Source organism: Daldinia vernicosa (genome assembly GCF_022497035.1).
Source record: "Daldinia vernicosa strain CBS 139.73 unplaced genomic scaffold F5Y00scaffold_34, whole genome shotgun sequence".
Taxonomy (NCBI): domain Eukaryota; kingdom Fungi; phylum Ascomycota; class Sordariomycetes; order Xylariales; family Hypoxylaceae; genus Daldinia; species Daldinia vernicosa.
Window position 1 is genome coordinate 343837 of NW_025953950.1, and position 14259 is coordinate 358095.

The 14259-nt window shown below is 48.0% G+C and overlaps 3 protein-coding genes across 3 annotated transcripts; 1 reads left to right on the forward strand and 2 right to left on the reverse strand.

The window, feature by feature from the left end:
- Positions 1 to 306: 306 nt before the first annotated feature.
- On the reverse strand, positions 307 to 2672 carry F5Y00DRAFT_119443 (uncharacterized protein). The gene is made up of 7 exons (XM_048004020.1): positions 2652 to 2672; positions 2535 to 2599; positions 2391 to 2429; positions 2073 to 2339; positions 1173 to 2018; positions 765 to 1113; positions 307 to 680 (listed from the first exon to the last, which is right to left on the reverse strand). Exons 5-7 carry the CDS (start codon positions 1964 to 1966, stop codon positions 381 to 383), a joined length of 1443 nt encoding a protein of 480 aa, XP_047863406.1. The 5' UTR covers positions 1967 to 2018; positions 2073 to 2339; positions 2391 to 2429; positions 2535 to 2599; positions 2652 to 2672; the 3' UTR covers positions 307 to 380.
- A 1308-nt stretch (positions 2673 to 3980) lies between these two features.
- Positions 3981 to 6134, forward strand: F5Y00DRAFT_119531 (glycosyltransferase family 31 protein). The gene is made up of 3 exons (XM_048004022.1): positions 3981 to 4517; positions 4611 to 5285; positions 5387 to 6134. Exons 1-3 carry the CDS (start codon positions 4149 to 4151, stop codon positions 5984 to 5986), a joined length of 1644 nt encoding a protein of 547 aa, XP_047863407.1. The 5' UTR covers positions 3981 to 4148; the 3' UTR covers positions 5987 to 6134.
- A 1042-nt stretch (positions 6135 to 7176) lies between these two features.
- F5Y00DRAFT_271229 (putative bacteriodes thetaiotaomicron symbiotic chitinase) lies at positions 7177 to 13815 on the reverse strand (the record flags this gene model as incomplete). The annotated part of the gene is made up of 14 exons (XM_048012757.1): positions 7177 to 7280; positions 7453 to 7668; positions 7757 to 8101; positions 8194 to 8839; positions 8896 to 9333; positions 9408 to 9816; positions 9919 to 11462; positions 11637 to 12007; positions 12102 to 12387; positions 12496 to 12713; positions 12771 to 12857; positions 12926 to 13233; positions 13298 to 13384; positions 13520 to 13815. The coding sequence occupies 14 exons, from the start codon at positions 13813 to 13815 to the stop codon at positions 7177 to 7179; spliced, it is 5355 nt and encodes a 1784-aa protein (XP_047863408.1).
- Positions 13816 to 14259: the final 444 nt, after the last annotated feature.

Here is a 14259-nt window from a genome sequence, read left to right on the forward strand (position 1 = left end):
ATATATGTATAAAGCACACAATGCGATTCGCCTTCCTACCTAAAGTGGCTAAGAGCATGGATCACCATTCCCCATTCTTATCTCCTCCCCCTTTTCTTCCGCCACAGCACTTGACGTCTGATAGTATAGATTTGGATATGTGTGGGATAGGTACATGGTACATGTATATCCCACAATACGTATGCCTGTCCAGTGGTACTTCTTCGTTGAAGCCCTTTTGTTTTACACAATAATATACAACCAACCCCCTTTGGCTGCTGCCCTTTTAACGACTATTTACGATCCCAGAGAGCTCAGGGGAATCTAACGGCCAGAGTGTGCTCTAGCGCCTAAGCTCGCGATTTGTTACTTACTCCTTTCGGCTTGCTTCGCCTCGGAGGCTAGGACTGTGCGGGTTCTTCGACTTTGGTTTTCTTCGTCTCTTCCTCACCTGGCGCGGTGTCCTCGGCCTTGCGCTTCCCGTTGGTTGCCTTCGCTTGCTCGGTTTCGGGCTTGGAGCCGTCTTTGGCTTTCTTGCGCACTAGGCCGGATACGTCCTTAGCAGCCTTCTTCGCTTCCTCAAGTCTCGCCTCCTTATTCGTGGTCGACTCGCCCAGTGCTGTACCGAGTACTCCGAGCATGGTGTCGTCAGATGCGAGAACCGAGTTGACGTCCATGGGGGGTTTTCGGAGTTCGATAAGCTTCATTGATAGTAGTTAGTCTTATTTGCCATATCGTTTTCATACCGCGACACTAAGGAGTGTACGGGGAAGTGAAAAACTCACCCGTTGCTCCATGTCCGCGATCAATTCCTTAACCTCGGCGATCTGCTTCCGTGTCGCGTCGTTATCCTCAGGCGCGTGGAGCATCGCGAGGTCGACCTCCTTGGCGTCAAGCTTGAGTTTTGTGCTCGCGATAGCCTTCTCCAACTCTTCGGCCGCTTCTTTCCGCAGGCCTTCGTCGACTGGTTTTGGCCCCGTGCCGGCTTCGTCTTCGGCGCTTGTGGTGACGGATGCAAATTCGAGAGCTAACGAAAGTTTAAAGTGCGCTTCGGCTATCACCTCCGACTCTTGAGAATAGAGACCTTCTTTATACTTTAGAGAAGCACGGCAGTCGTTAATTGCTAGTGGATACCTATGCCACGGTTAGTATTCGTAGGCGAATAACGACGATAAATGCGGGAATTATCGTACTTCTCATTTTCGAGGGAGATCTCTGCTAGAAGGTCGTGGGTATCTGCAAGTCGTTCCTTGATATGCTTGATGGCAGGGCTATCCTCTTCAGCCTTCTCCTTTCCCTTCCCTTCTGAAGAGTCTTCATCTTGTCGTTCTAAAGATTTCTCGAAAAGCACACGTGCTAAGTCCAGAACCTCAAACGCGACGGCCAGATCATCGTCTTCCTCTTCTTCCTCGCCTTCAGCCTCCTCTTCCTCGTCCGAGTCTTCGAACTCCTCGTCGCCTGTAAATTGGAAAAGTGGTTTCTTGGCGTCGGACACCTTTTCACTTTCATTTGCATTCTTGGTAACAATGGCAACCCCTTCCTCTGCATCGGTCTTCTCGTCCTTGGTCGCATTGGGAATCGATGCTTCGGCCTGGGATTTTTTCCCCTTCGATTTCTTATCTGCGGCGCCATTGGATTTCTTCTCAGCAGAGGGCTTTCCACCTAAGACGTCACTCTTGCTCTGGCCCACTTTGAAGAGGCTGCGACCGTATAGAAACAGAATATCCGCGTTTTCGGGGGCCATCTCGCCATTGATCTCGGCCTGCATCTCGGTAGCCTGGGAGAAGACCTCGGCTGCGTCCTCATACTTCTTCTGCGCATACAGCGCGTTAGCCTTAGCCGTCAGATCGGCTAGCGATACGTGCAAGGACTTGTCGCGCTCATCGGGATCCATAGGAGGTAGAGATTGGGGAGTGCCCGCGGCTGATGCGACAGCTGATGGGATAGCTGATAATATCGGAGTATCGGTTGAAGTTGGTTCTGCCATTGTGATGGTAGTTGTATGGAATTGTTATGGGATTGTAATTGTTATGATGGAGCTTGTCGGAATTAGAGATACGGCGAAATGGAGAGCTTATACGATAGTGTCCTACCAATTATAAGGGTATAGACTAGGTATTGATGATAACGCGATCTAGATTATAGTGGTTGTTATTTGCGCCGATAGATGCGAATGGTGTAAAAAGGTGAGGTCAGGTGTAGTTGCGATTTTTTTTTTTCAGGTGGTGTGGTAGGTGAGGACCGTGAGGTGCGGAAGAGTGACGCGATTACCGCATGCAGACCTGCCCATGAGCCACGAGGTGGAAGCTAACGGCGTGAACCGCGTCGAGCTACGGGCGGGTAGACGGGGCTCCGCGAAGCTTGGGCCATGTTAACTGCTTATCTCATACATACCTGTAACTAGTACTTACGTAAGTTGTCTACGTCACTGTACATACTCATTTCGGATACTGTATACGGATTAGATCTGGGAACATCTTAATTCACGTGATAATGCTGGTTTTCAGATTTAGATCAAGACAGATCTTACGAAATTCGCTAAAGAAGCGGCGCACCTTGAAACGATGAGGATTCGTGTTTGTAACCTTGGGTAATCCTCATATTCACTACTCAAATAAGCCTAGGTAGTTAATATAATGTTAACAGCCTCATCTTCGTTCTATTTACATTACTTATAAAAGTTATGCAATGCGACGTCGTATGAAACTGGAGATATGGATAGGTTTTCGTTGGTTAGAAATGTTATATTCGTCCCTCCTATCTCGTATATGATAGGAGTAGGTATTATCAAACTAAGCGCTTGGCGTTGAAATAACCATGACGCTCAGGTATTTTAGATATCCCCAGCTATTACGAAGTATATTGAAAGTAAAATAATAAGCATAACTACCTACATGTAGTTAGGGTTTAAATGTCAAACCTTGCCGATGTTTAACTTGATGCTCGGTGACGGGACGGGTAGCGTTGAGTTTTTCGATGCCGTAGACTTTTAGTGAATATTTATATGGATGAATGTTTTGGATGAATGTTTAATGGTTATGTCGTACAGCTTTTAAAGGCTGAGGGTTGCTCTGCTTTTGAGAAATGGGGACTTGGTTGAGATAATTACTTGGGATGGTGGTAGAACCCCTTACTTATTCATATAGATGATCCGATTGTGCGACCCCAAAGACGCGAATAAACAGCAAGTTGACATCAGATCTGGCAATCGGCAAGGGGTGCGACTGGAGGTTGGAGCTGATGATACGGGGACGACCGGGGACGACTGAGACCGTGGGTAGCACGGCATTACGTAGTAGTGTAATAAACTGCTACCCGCCCTGTTACCTCGTCTTTTTTTCCTTTAATTAGGTAGCATTTTGAACAATAAGAACGGAAATATAAAGGCAGATCAGGTACAATACAACTTTACAGGCATATAACCTAATGGGGTTTTGCTGATGTATTTTTGCTGATGTATTCCTAATTTCTTGTCGTTGGAAGGACAATACGAGCTGATGCCAATAGAATCAGTCTGCAATAGAATCAACTAACCAACTAACCAACTAACCTACCCAGGCATTATCTATCCGTATATCCCCACTTTGAAAGTAGGCAAGTACGATTGCAGATCCACACCGGGTAACCCGGCTTAATCAATATGTACTCGTTGCAAGGTCTTCCTAGATATTACCATTTTTTTGAACACGCTAAGCAATACGCTACGTATGCTGTACTCGTTACACTTGTTAGCACTTAGCACTTGCTGTACTATCTAAAGTGCCTTCGTACCTCTTGCCCAGTTAATCTGTATTCTGTAAGTATGTACATGTAGGTAAGCGCAAACCTCCACTTGCCTCTCACCCAAAAGATCCAGATCGTATTTTATTTTATCTTATTTTTTGCGCAGGTCTCTTTCAACCTCTTCTTTGACTTGTACTTGTGGTTATGATTTCTAGGTTATTTCCATCCCACCTGGGATTTCTTCTTTTTGGGCTTTCTCGACCCATTCTTCTTCGTTCCGTTCTACGTAGCAGTCACTAAAATTCTACGTTAATTCTCACAAACCCGCGTGCCTGTTTAAGTGGAATTTGAATTTGCCTTACCAATGTTTTCACCCTGTCGCTTGCCTCGATAATTCCCCTCTTAATGCCACCCGCCTTACAACAATCAAGGCGCCTGCTATTATCATGATTGTCCCACCCAGCTCTCGCCGGCTCAGGGTCTTTGGCATCGTTGCCATCCTGACCTTAATCGCGACCTACATCCATATTCGTTCGCAATGGGACGAATCTTCATTCGGATATGCTCGTGATTATTACAAGAGCGTCACGAGCTACTTTGGTAGCCCAGTATACAACAATACGTTGTATTCCGAAGGGAATGAGGAAATGGTCAACCAATATTACAATGCCAGCAACCCTTGCGCCAATTTTCCCAATACCGACGGCATACTTCTGGTGATGAAGACGGGCGCAACAGAAACTTTCGATAAAATGCCCGTTCACCTCCTCACAACAATGAACTGTCTTCCCGACTTTCTCATCTTCTCTGACATGGTGCGATACCTTATATCTTGATTTTCCCTTCTAGCATCAGCGTCGGAAGGACGTCACAACTCGAAATATTTGGAGATACTAATCGGATTGTAGGAACAACAAGTTGGACCATACCATATCCACGATGCCCTCGCCGAGTTCGACGAATCCGCAAAGGCCCATAATTCTGATTTCGACCTTTACCGTGACCAAAAGGAATGTCCCGTATCGCAAAAGTCGTGCGTTGACGCGAAGAGAGACGGACAAAAGGCGTGGAATTTGGACAAGTACAAATTTCTTCCAATGATGGAACAAACTTGGAGGATGCGCCCAGGCCGAGACTGGTATATATTCGCCGAAGCTGATACCTATATCTTTTGGGCCAATATCGTTCATTGGCTGAAGACCGAGTCCGGCTTAAACCCCCGGGAGAAACTCTATCTCGGCAGCCGAAGCTTTATCGGGGGAACTCCATTTGCCCATGGAGGTTCCGGATATATACTTAGCGGGACGCTATTGAAGCATTTGATTGAATATCACCCCGGCGTGGTCAAGCAGTATAATATCAAGGGGGCTCATGAATGTTGTGGCGACTTGATGCTGGCGCAGGCCTTGGAAGAGTATGAGAAGGTTAAAGTCCGGCAGGTTTGGCCCATGATCAACGGTGAAAAGCCGAGTACGCTGCCTTATGGACCTGGTCACTGGTGCGAGCCGATTTTCACTATGCATCATATGAATGCAGAAGAAATCAGTAACGTGTGGCAGTTTGAGCAAACACGCAAGACCGATGTAAGTGCAATTTTACTTCCCCTCTTTCCTGATCGCCTTGGTTCTTCCCTGCCTGATCTCGGGGAAATCATGCATAAATTTCGAAATTAACCGATTGGTAGCGCGTTCTTCTGATCAAAGACATTTACGATGGCTTGATCCGACCAAAAATGCAAGTATCGCGAGAAAATTGGGATAACCTCTCAGATGATGTGTGCTACCTCAATCCAGATCCCGATGCTCAACGATATGCAGACGGGCATTCACGCGACAGACAGAAGAAAGAGGAAGAGATGAACGAGGTTGAAAAGGAGGCATGGAAATCATGGGAAAACTGCGCAAAGGTCTGCGACTCCCAGGATGTCCCAGATGAAGAAGAATGGGATATACGAGGAATCATAGAACGCGAAGACAACGCCCCCAGCACTGCTAACGACACGGAGGTTGCTGAGGATACTTCGCCTAGCGATGCTGCAGCCCGGGAAGCGTGGAAGAAGGCCATGAACGAGAAGAAGCGGAATCGATCCTGCTTTCAGTACCGTTGGCATGAGGATATATGCTGTACGGCGAAGAGCTTCAAATTGGGTGCGCCTAAGATGCCGCCTGATAATGGCGACGCCAGAGCTAAATGGGTCAGTGGTTGGCACTTGAAGGGCATCAACGACTGGATTGACGCGATGGGAGAGTGCAATAAGCCGGCCTGGAAGACGCCCGATTCTTGATCGGTTTCGCTTGGAGACAACTCTTGGCACCGGAAAGACGAATACCGTTTTCCACACCTTTGCAATATGACGAAACTAATAGAAGGAATATCGGACCGGAGGAACCGGAGATTTCATCATGGCCTATAGTTGTAAAACATGGACGGTTTCCGGCGGTCAGGTCTCAGTGAGGATATCACAACACGGCGTTCTTGGCATTTCGCAGGCGGGGGCTCGGGGAGCAATCCATATATAGAATTCGCGAAGCTTAGGATGATATGAACTTTTGCTTAGGTTAGCATAGTTCGCACTATCAATGAGGATATTTGCATTGTCTCGGACCGATCAACAGCTGCTGGAACAGCGTCGTTTTCGTTTTCGTTTATCATGGCTCTTTTTGCAATGGAGACCCTGGTGCAGGACTATAAAAAAAAAACCTATCTATTTGGTTAATATTGAATACCTAGATACCTCCAGGTATTGTCTATTAAATAGATTGATTCCCAGTTTTCTATTGTCGAAAGGAATAGAGTTTCAGCTCTTGCATGGAAGATAGGGATATTCAAATAGTGTAGACTACGAAGTAGCGGTATGGCTGTATGGTAAGTTACCTTGAATACCACCCCTATCGCCCCACGGACCCCCATGTAGACGAGAACGTCCCCGATTAATGGTTTTACCATTCCGGGCACTGTCGTCCACGCTGGTTGGCTGGCCCAGGCGATGCGAGTCTAGGTGAATAAAGCTTGACCCGGTAGCCTACCTAGTGTGTTATCCGCAGGATTGCAACGTCTTGGCACCGCCCACCACATGTACGTATTATTGCTGGGACCCTGTTCCTAGTGGTTAGCTTGCTCTGCTATAGATTTTAGATCTGCTTCGACGAGATGGATTGAGGGGCGTGCGGAGGCATGGAATTTGTCAAGTGGATCTATTTTCGTTACCTTCTAGTCCGTTAGGGTGTCTAATTATGGGAAGAATCTATGGGCTTTGACGATTTATTTTATAATAGTCTACCGATCGATCCTATGAGTTTCATATAACTAAATCCCGTAGACATCATGCCAATATAGAGGAAATGCCCAGGTCGTTTTAACTATATGTGATATACTAACCCCTCCATCTCATAAACTCTCAAATTTTATCCACTTCTCATAATGTATCATTAAAGCAGAAGTCTGCGACGTCCTCTACGTGAGAGTATTCTGTTATTACGGCGACCTCCCCTTTACCATAACGGGGTTATCTACGACATTTAACGGGCTGACCACAAAGGAGAGCTTCTCGTCCTCGGGCGTGTCTACAAATTTAATATCTATTTTCGACGTCAGTAACGGCCGCCCCGAGACGATCACGCGCTCGCTTGTGACGACATTGAGAAGAAATGGTTTTTCACGGTGGCTGAGTTTAAAAATAAAGGATGTAAATGATAAGGAAGAAAAAAGAAAGAGGGGAAATAGGGGCTAAATGGATCAGGACGACCTTACCCCGTACACTCCATTCGTCTTCAGTACCCGTCGCCTTGCTGCCGTTGATCTCCCTTTTCGTCACCGCGCCGAAGGTGATTTTACATCGCGCGGCATGGTAAACATACTGCCAGCCCTTGGTGGTGTACTGGGGTCCGCGAAGACAGTAGCCGTTGTAATCAGAACTTCCGTCCATCTTAAATAGATGATCCTGGCCGAAGGTATTGATGGCGCACACTATAATCAAGTAAGTCTCCTTAGAAACTACTACCTACCTACGAGTAGATAATGTATAGTAACAGGGAGTAATATAAGTTTGACTTACAAACGGAATCCCATCCAGCAGGCCCAGTGTAGGTATTGACAAACGCACGGCCGGTTGCACCCCACCACTGGCTTGCATCGGCCGTGTCCTCAACGAGCGACCAGGTGTAGTTACGACGGAATAGCCAAGATGTCTGAGAATCCGGCCGAGTGCCCATTCCGTCAGGGTCAGGTTGATTATTAGGATACTTTACCGGTCTCTGTTTATTAGCACCTACTGCATCGGCGGTGGTCCACGAATCACTGTCGGCCCTCCACTTGAGCCAATTATCAACTTTCTGTGAGTCGTCGAGGCCGAGAGTTGGGTCCAACTGGCCCCAGTTGGTTGATAAATCGCCCACCATCTCTGCGTATTCCGTACGTTAGCCATCTACCTACCTACCTACCGTGTCGTACGACCTACACCGTAGGAGAAAATTATGAGAATTGCTAGCTTACTCTGGCATGAACTTCCACCCCAACCTTGATTCTGATATGCAGGCACGCAGGTAGCCGAGCGCTCGTTACTTGGCAAGTAATCGCCCCCTTCCTCGGTTGATGCCCAAGGGGCCTCGTCGCATTCGAGCAAGGGCTCTAACCTTGCCTTGGAGCTGCCGTCACGTCCTGTAGCAGCATTTAGCTGTTGTTGGGCATCTTTACAGTATCCACCAGCGCATTGTTGGTCTCGTCGTTTGCCGATGCGGGTTTTATCGGGCGAGTAGGTTAGTACCGTAGGGCGCGGCGACATTCTCTTCCAACCGTCGCACATGCCTTGCTGTAAATATGACTGCCCGGACCCGAATGGTAGTATCTGCACGGGGCCGAATAGGTCGCAATTGAAGCGAAGCTCTGGCAGCTTCACGTCTGCTGATGATCCTGGGGGGCAGCTAAGCTGCTGCGTGAAGTCAGGGGTATTAGGGGATAGGCCATCGTCATCACCATCGGCTCGTGGTAGTAAGCCGAGACTAGACCCGGTGGCTACGTAGTCGCCGTTCCCGTGTGGCTCTTCAAGTCCCCTCTTTGAATGGAGTGGAATCTTACCGCTTATAGGGCCATATATGTCAATGCGCTTGTCCGGCGTGTATGCTTGTTGAGGGCCCGTTGCCTGTAAAGAAAGGGGTGTAAGTATTTACATTTTCAAACAGGAAAAAAACGACTCACCCAGTTAATAAGGCCCAAGATAGCCGCGGTGGCTTTATAGCCTATGTTATAGAAGGCGTAAACGCCATAACTATACTGGAAGTTTCCCGTATTGGTGTCCGCCTGACCTGAGGCCTGAAATGAGAGGTCGCCCATTACGTATCCCGTAAGCCGCGCATCCATAATAGTCGCGCTCACTAGACTTCCACCACCAATCTTTATCCCGACATTGGCTTCGGGTGTTACGATTACATCCAGTTGTGCATCAAGCTCTACCCCCGCCTCGAACGTCGGCGCGATCGTATCGGGGGCAGGCTTTTTGGCCGTACTATCGAGACCGAGCAGCTGTTGGGCTTTCTCGCTCTCCGCGGCATCTGAGGGCCAATATACCTCGGCTTTGCCAAAGTTGAGAGTTGCTCCAGCATTTGCTTCGCCATGTATAGTAATCTTTCCTCGAATCTAAAATCGTATTAGATTTTATGTAATCACGATATAATATCTTGATCAGATAGGTACTAAACAAATTTACTCACCTCCCCGTAAACGTCCAGTGTGGGCCCAACGGCGGCAATGCCTTTAACAGCCAAGCCTGGATACGCAAGAGTGTCGATGAGCTTCTTCCGGCCCGAGGTGTACTGCATCCTGGCATTGCCCACCAAGTGAAGGCCAACGTATGCTGAAGGCTCCATGCCTAGATAGGCATAGACCTCGGGGCTTTTTGGAGGAATGAACTGGCCCTGGAAGTAATAGGCGTAGGTGGCGTCCATCTCAATATTAGCTTCTAGGTCCATTCTCAAGTTTGCTGAGAAGGTTTGACCTGGGCATCCCCATTGGGCTGAAAACAGATTGATAGTATCTCCCCAGGCTAACGGGATCACACCCAACTCGGACTTCTCGATCGTCGTCATCTTCTTGACCCAGTCTCCAATGACTCCCCACCACCTATGAAGACCATCGTGTTAGCTCGCTTAAGTTTTAAAGTAGAGATCAGTATCTAAAAAAGGGGGCGGCAGAATGGAGAAATTGACTCTAAAGATCACAGACCTTTTGTCAACAGAGCGGGTAGCAGAAGTGCTACCATTACTACAACGAGAGGCAATAGAATCCATGGGAACGGTTACATTGATTGGTGCCGACCTCTTCCTTATGGCCCTGTCTCTCTTAGCTGCTCGCTTGACGCGCGACTGCCAATTTGGCATATTGCTCCTTTTCTTACCGGGATCAGCGGCCTCCACTTCATCCCAATACCCCAGCAAATTCGTGTAGTCAACACGAAGATAGACCGGCTCATCATCGCGTTTAGGAGTTATGGCCAAGAAGTTATAATCAACCTTAGCCTCATAAACAGGATTCGTGTCGTAGATTCCTTGCTGAGCCCGATGCTCGATATGGTGAGCGGGAAGACTGAAGCCTTCTTTGTCCGTTGAAATTTCTCTAATGGAAACGATACGAGCGAAGGGGCCTTCTCCTATATGGTCTGGCATCCGGATAATGGTATCCTCGGCTCCGTCTATCCACAGCCGATTACACTCAGCTGATCCCGCAGGGAAGTTACAGTAGAACTGAAAGGTTTCCTCGGCATGATCAAAGACGGTGTCCATGACGGTCTGGTTGTACGTCACGAGTGACCGCTTGACACGCGGTATTGCTGCCTCCTTGCGGACAATAGTGTTTGTAGTGGAGAAGCTACTGTCGATGGAGCCTTCCGGCCCATCGAGCATCAGGAAGCCATAAGCATCGGCCCCATCTTCAGAACTTGACTGGCCGTCATCTTTATCATTGTTGGTGTACTCGTCACTATACTGCCACATCACATCCGAATCGCCAGGGGTGTTATAATATGTCTGGAAGACCTTCTCGGGATCAACAGGCCACTTCTTGTTGTATTTACTTTGTAAGTCGCAACACAGCGGGTAGTGCATATCTCTCCCTGGCGGAGCGACAAACCCATAACAGGAAATCGGAAATGTTGAGTCGGTAGAAGGTAATGGGGGTGGATCAAGGGCGGTTCCGATCCGGATTTTGTTCTTTCCACATGAGGAGGGCATACATACATGCTCATGGTCAAATGTTCCGGCATTATTAGACCATTCACAGTTAGCCCAGGCCTGCTTTTCTGGGCAACATAGCGCGCTTCGGAAGCTACCGTGGACCGGACTACCCTTGTTCCCATCAAGAGGGGAGACATACGTATCCGAGCACCACGGCGTGCCGTCAGGTTTGTCTAATCGATATCCTTCGAAAGTGTAGCCTTCGTTACACTCTGGGTTGGTCAGAATCGGTCCCTGACATGGACTCCAGTAACAGTCCGAGACCAGCTCGGTGGAGTCGCAGCAGAGAGAGCGTGTGCCGTAGTAGCAAGTTCGCTCGCCTTTCGCGTCTAAATAACTGTCCGTATTGAGTTCAAACTGGGTGCTACCGCAGGATCCCGAGCAACCAATCTCGCTGCGTTCAGGGGCGCCTACCCAACGGCAATTCTTAGGGAGGGCGTTTTTCGGACAACAGATACTCCGCCACCAACCCTCACTGCACTCCCCGAAGTAGCCATGACCCGGAGCTTGCCTGGGTGTGTGAGCCGTGGATACGGACTACGTATTCAAGTGATAATATTAGTAATTTCTCCCCGCAGTTCCTTTCGGTTGTTTTGAGCATTTAAATGTCATGAAAATAGTATAGTTAGGTACGCAAGTAAACGAATAAAAGACGTCGGAAGGGGGGAAAATAGACGTCGGAAGGGGGAAAAGATACTTCTGAATACTGACCTGGTATCCGCCTGGGCAGACCTGCTGAGGGCCTTGCTCTTTAGAACTCCCATCTGTACAGCGTGGTGTCACGAAGCAGTTCTGTCCAGTGTACGCAGCAAACTGAACGGCAAGTTGAGTCGTCGCTTCGGGGCTTAGACCGCCGCCCTCAAGTTCTAAAATTGACGTGTCCCCCATTACACCACCATAGGCTTCAAATGTCGAGTTATCCTGGTCCAAGGCCCAGATCATTAGACCACTCAAGCACCTCTTGGAAAGAAACGCCTTTTTGTCATGCCATGACTCCTCGTCATCATATGAGATCCACTGATCGCCGTCATATACGTTGAACTTGACCGTCGTAGTAGAGTTGTAAAACGTTTGTACATCCACTAGCAGAAGTCGTTTTCAGTAATGTCCTCTTATAACTAATATCTCATGCCACACCCTAAACAGAGGTTCGGAACGAGTCTAAAAATGACTTACAGCTGCTATTACGTGCCGCAATCTCCTGATACGTGAGAATACCCACCGTGTTGGAACAGGTACCGGCTCGGCCACCCGTAGTAAACTTACAAACGCCGTTGGGTTCGTAACAATTGGGGTCAGCTATGGTGAATGAGCGCCCATAGAATCCCATACCGAATACCACCTTGGCGGGATCGACGCCATTGCGCCATAGAAGATCGAGTCCTAAGTCAATCTCGGTGATGTCTGTATGTCCCTTAAGATATGGCCCAGTCCACTTATTGTCATGATCCCAAGTACCATGCTAATAGTAGGAGGAAATCTCATATCAGCATAACCCTTCAACTGCCTCCATTTTCCTAGGTATATTCCAGGATGTTCGGGATAAGGAACGGTACGGGAAGCTACTCACTAAATCGTATGACATTACGTTGAACCATGATACGTATTTTTGCATATTCTTAACGTCGAACCCCCGTAGATACCAGTAACTGGTTGGTAACGTTACCGAAATGGTCCACCCAGGGTTTTCCGAGTCGAATGCATCACGTAGATCCGACACCAACAGCACAAAGGCGTCTGCATCCGAGGGGATACCACCACGATCACTCGCAGAGGGGTATTCCCAGTCTATTTACGAGTGCTATTATTAGTAGCTGTGGCTAATTTGGGCAAGGCTAAACTTACCAAGGTCAATGCCGTCTAACCCATACTCTTTGAGAAAATCCACGACGGAGCTAATGAACGTCTGTCGGTTCGTGTAGTCATTGGCCACTGGTATGGCTGGTCAGGCAACTTACGCACAACACTCCTGGGGGACATGCTCAATTCTTGTAACTTACTATTTGACCAACGAGCCTGATCGGGAGGTTCATTAAAGTCCCATCCCCCAACTGATATGCATACATGCAGCCCTGGATTGTTGACCTTTAGAAGCGACGAGCGGTATATGAGGCTTCCATCGCCTGTCTGTAATTTAAAGTCGTGCCCAAAATTGACGAAAGCTAGGTTCAAATGAGTGAGACCAGCAACTACTATATCTTCAGGCTCGAAGACATTGCAGTAATGCTCAGTAGCGAAGAGCTCATAGTACCCAATGCGACGCTCATAGGAAAGCGCATCGGTATTCGTTTTACAATCCTTGGGTCGCCTGGGATGTAGTTAGTACCTGGTAAAATTGGTAGTATGATTTTGTTGCGAAACCTCGAACTTACGGGGCATCACCACATCCACCACCGTCCGAATTTGGCTGACAACCATCGCCGCAGAAGTCATCTGTCACACCACAGAAGCCATACTGACTGTGAAGGAAGGGCGTGTCAGCAGGAATATGACGATGATTCATTGTACGCAATCACCAACCCCTTTTTCTCCAGGGTTGGCTAGGTTAGATACCTCTTAAGCAAACGCCTCTTTTTCCGAGACACTATACGTACCTGCAACAGACGTTGATAGGACAATCTCCAGGGGATTTTGCAGCATATTGACCACATTCTGCCGTGGCATTGCAGTTACTCTTGCAGCCGGCTTCAGGACTGCAATATTTGGGACCGAATCCACACGCGTTATTAGAATTGCAGCACCCAGACACGCACGGTACGGCATCTGAACATGTGCCTCCTGAAGCAGGCGGCGCGTCCTGTGAAAGGGAAAAGGCTGCCAGAAGCAGCAAATTTGAACCAAAGGACTTGCGTAGACGAATGATAAAAAGAGCTCTCTTGTGCCGTGCCATTTTCGAGGGTATATAAGATGTGCTTCTGTACTAGTATAAGCTTAGCAGATGAAAGATGGAAGAACGTAATAAATAGAAAGGAAAACAAGAGGGAAGCGAAAGGCCGGAACTGGGCACTTCAGCCATAATTTGATATATGTAGACCTCTTCCGGTAGAGTAGACACTCCTATCTGCTATAGAATACAACTGAGGATGGACACACCCACCCTCGGTCAGGATAAACGGCTTCTGTCTTCATATTACACACTTACAAAGTTCACTCCACCCCTTTCAATTATTCAGAGTGATCCGAAATCTCACGGTGACACTAATCGTCTTCACATCCGGAAGGATCAAATACCGTGCAATATTATTCACCACATTGCATGCTTACCACAGCCACTTGTGCGATCTTCAGTGTCTTGGCAGAAACGGACGTAAGCAGCGCTGGTAGTAAAGATAAC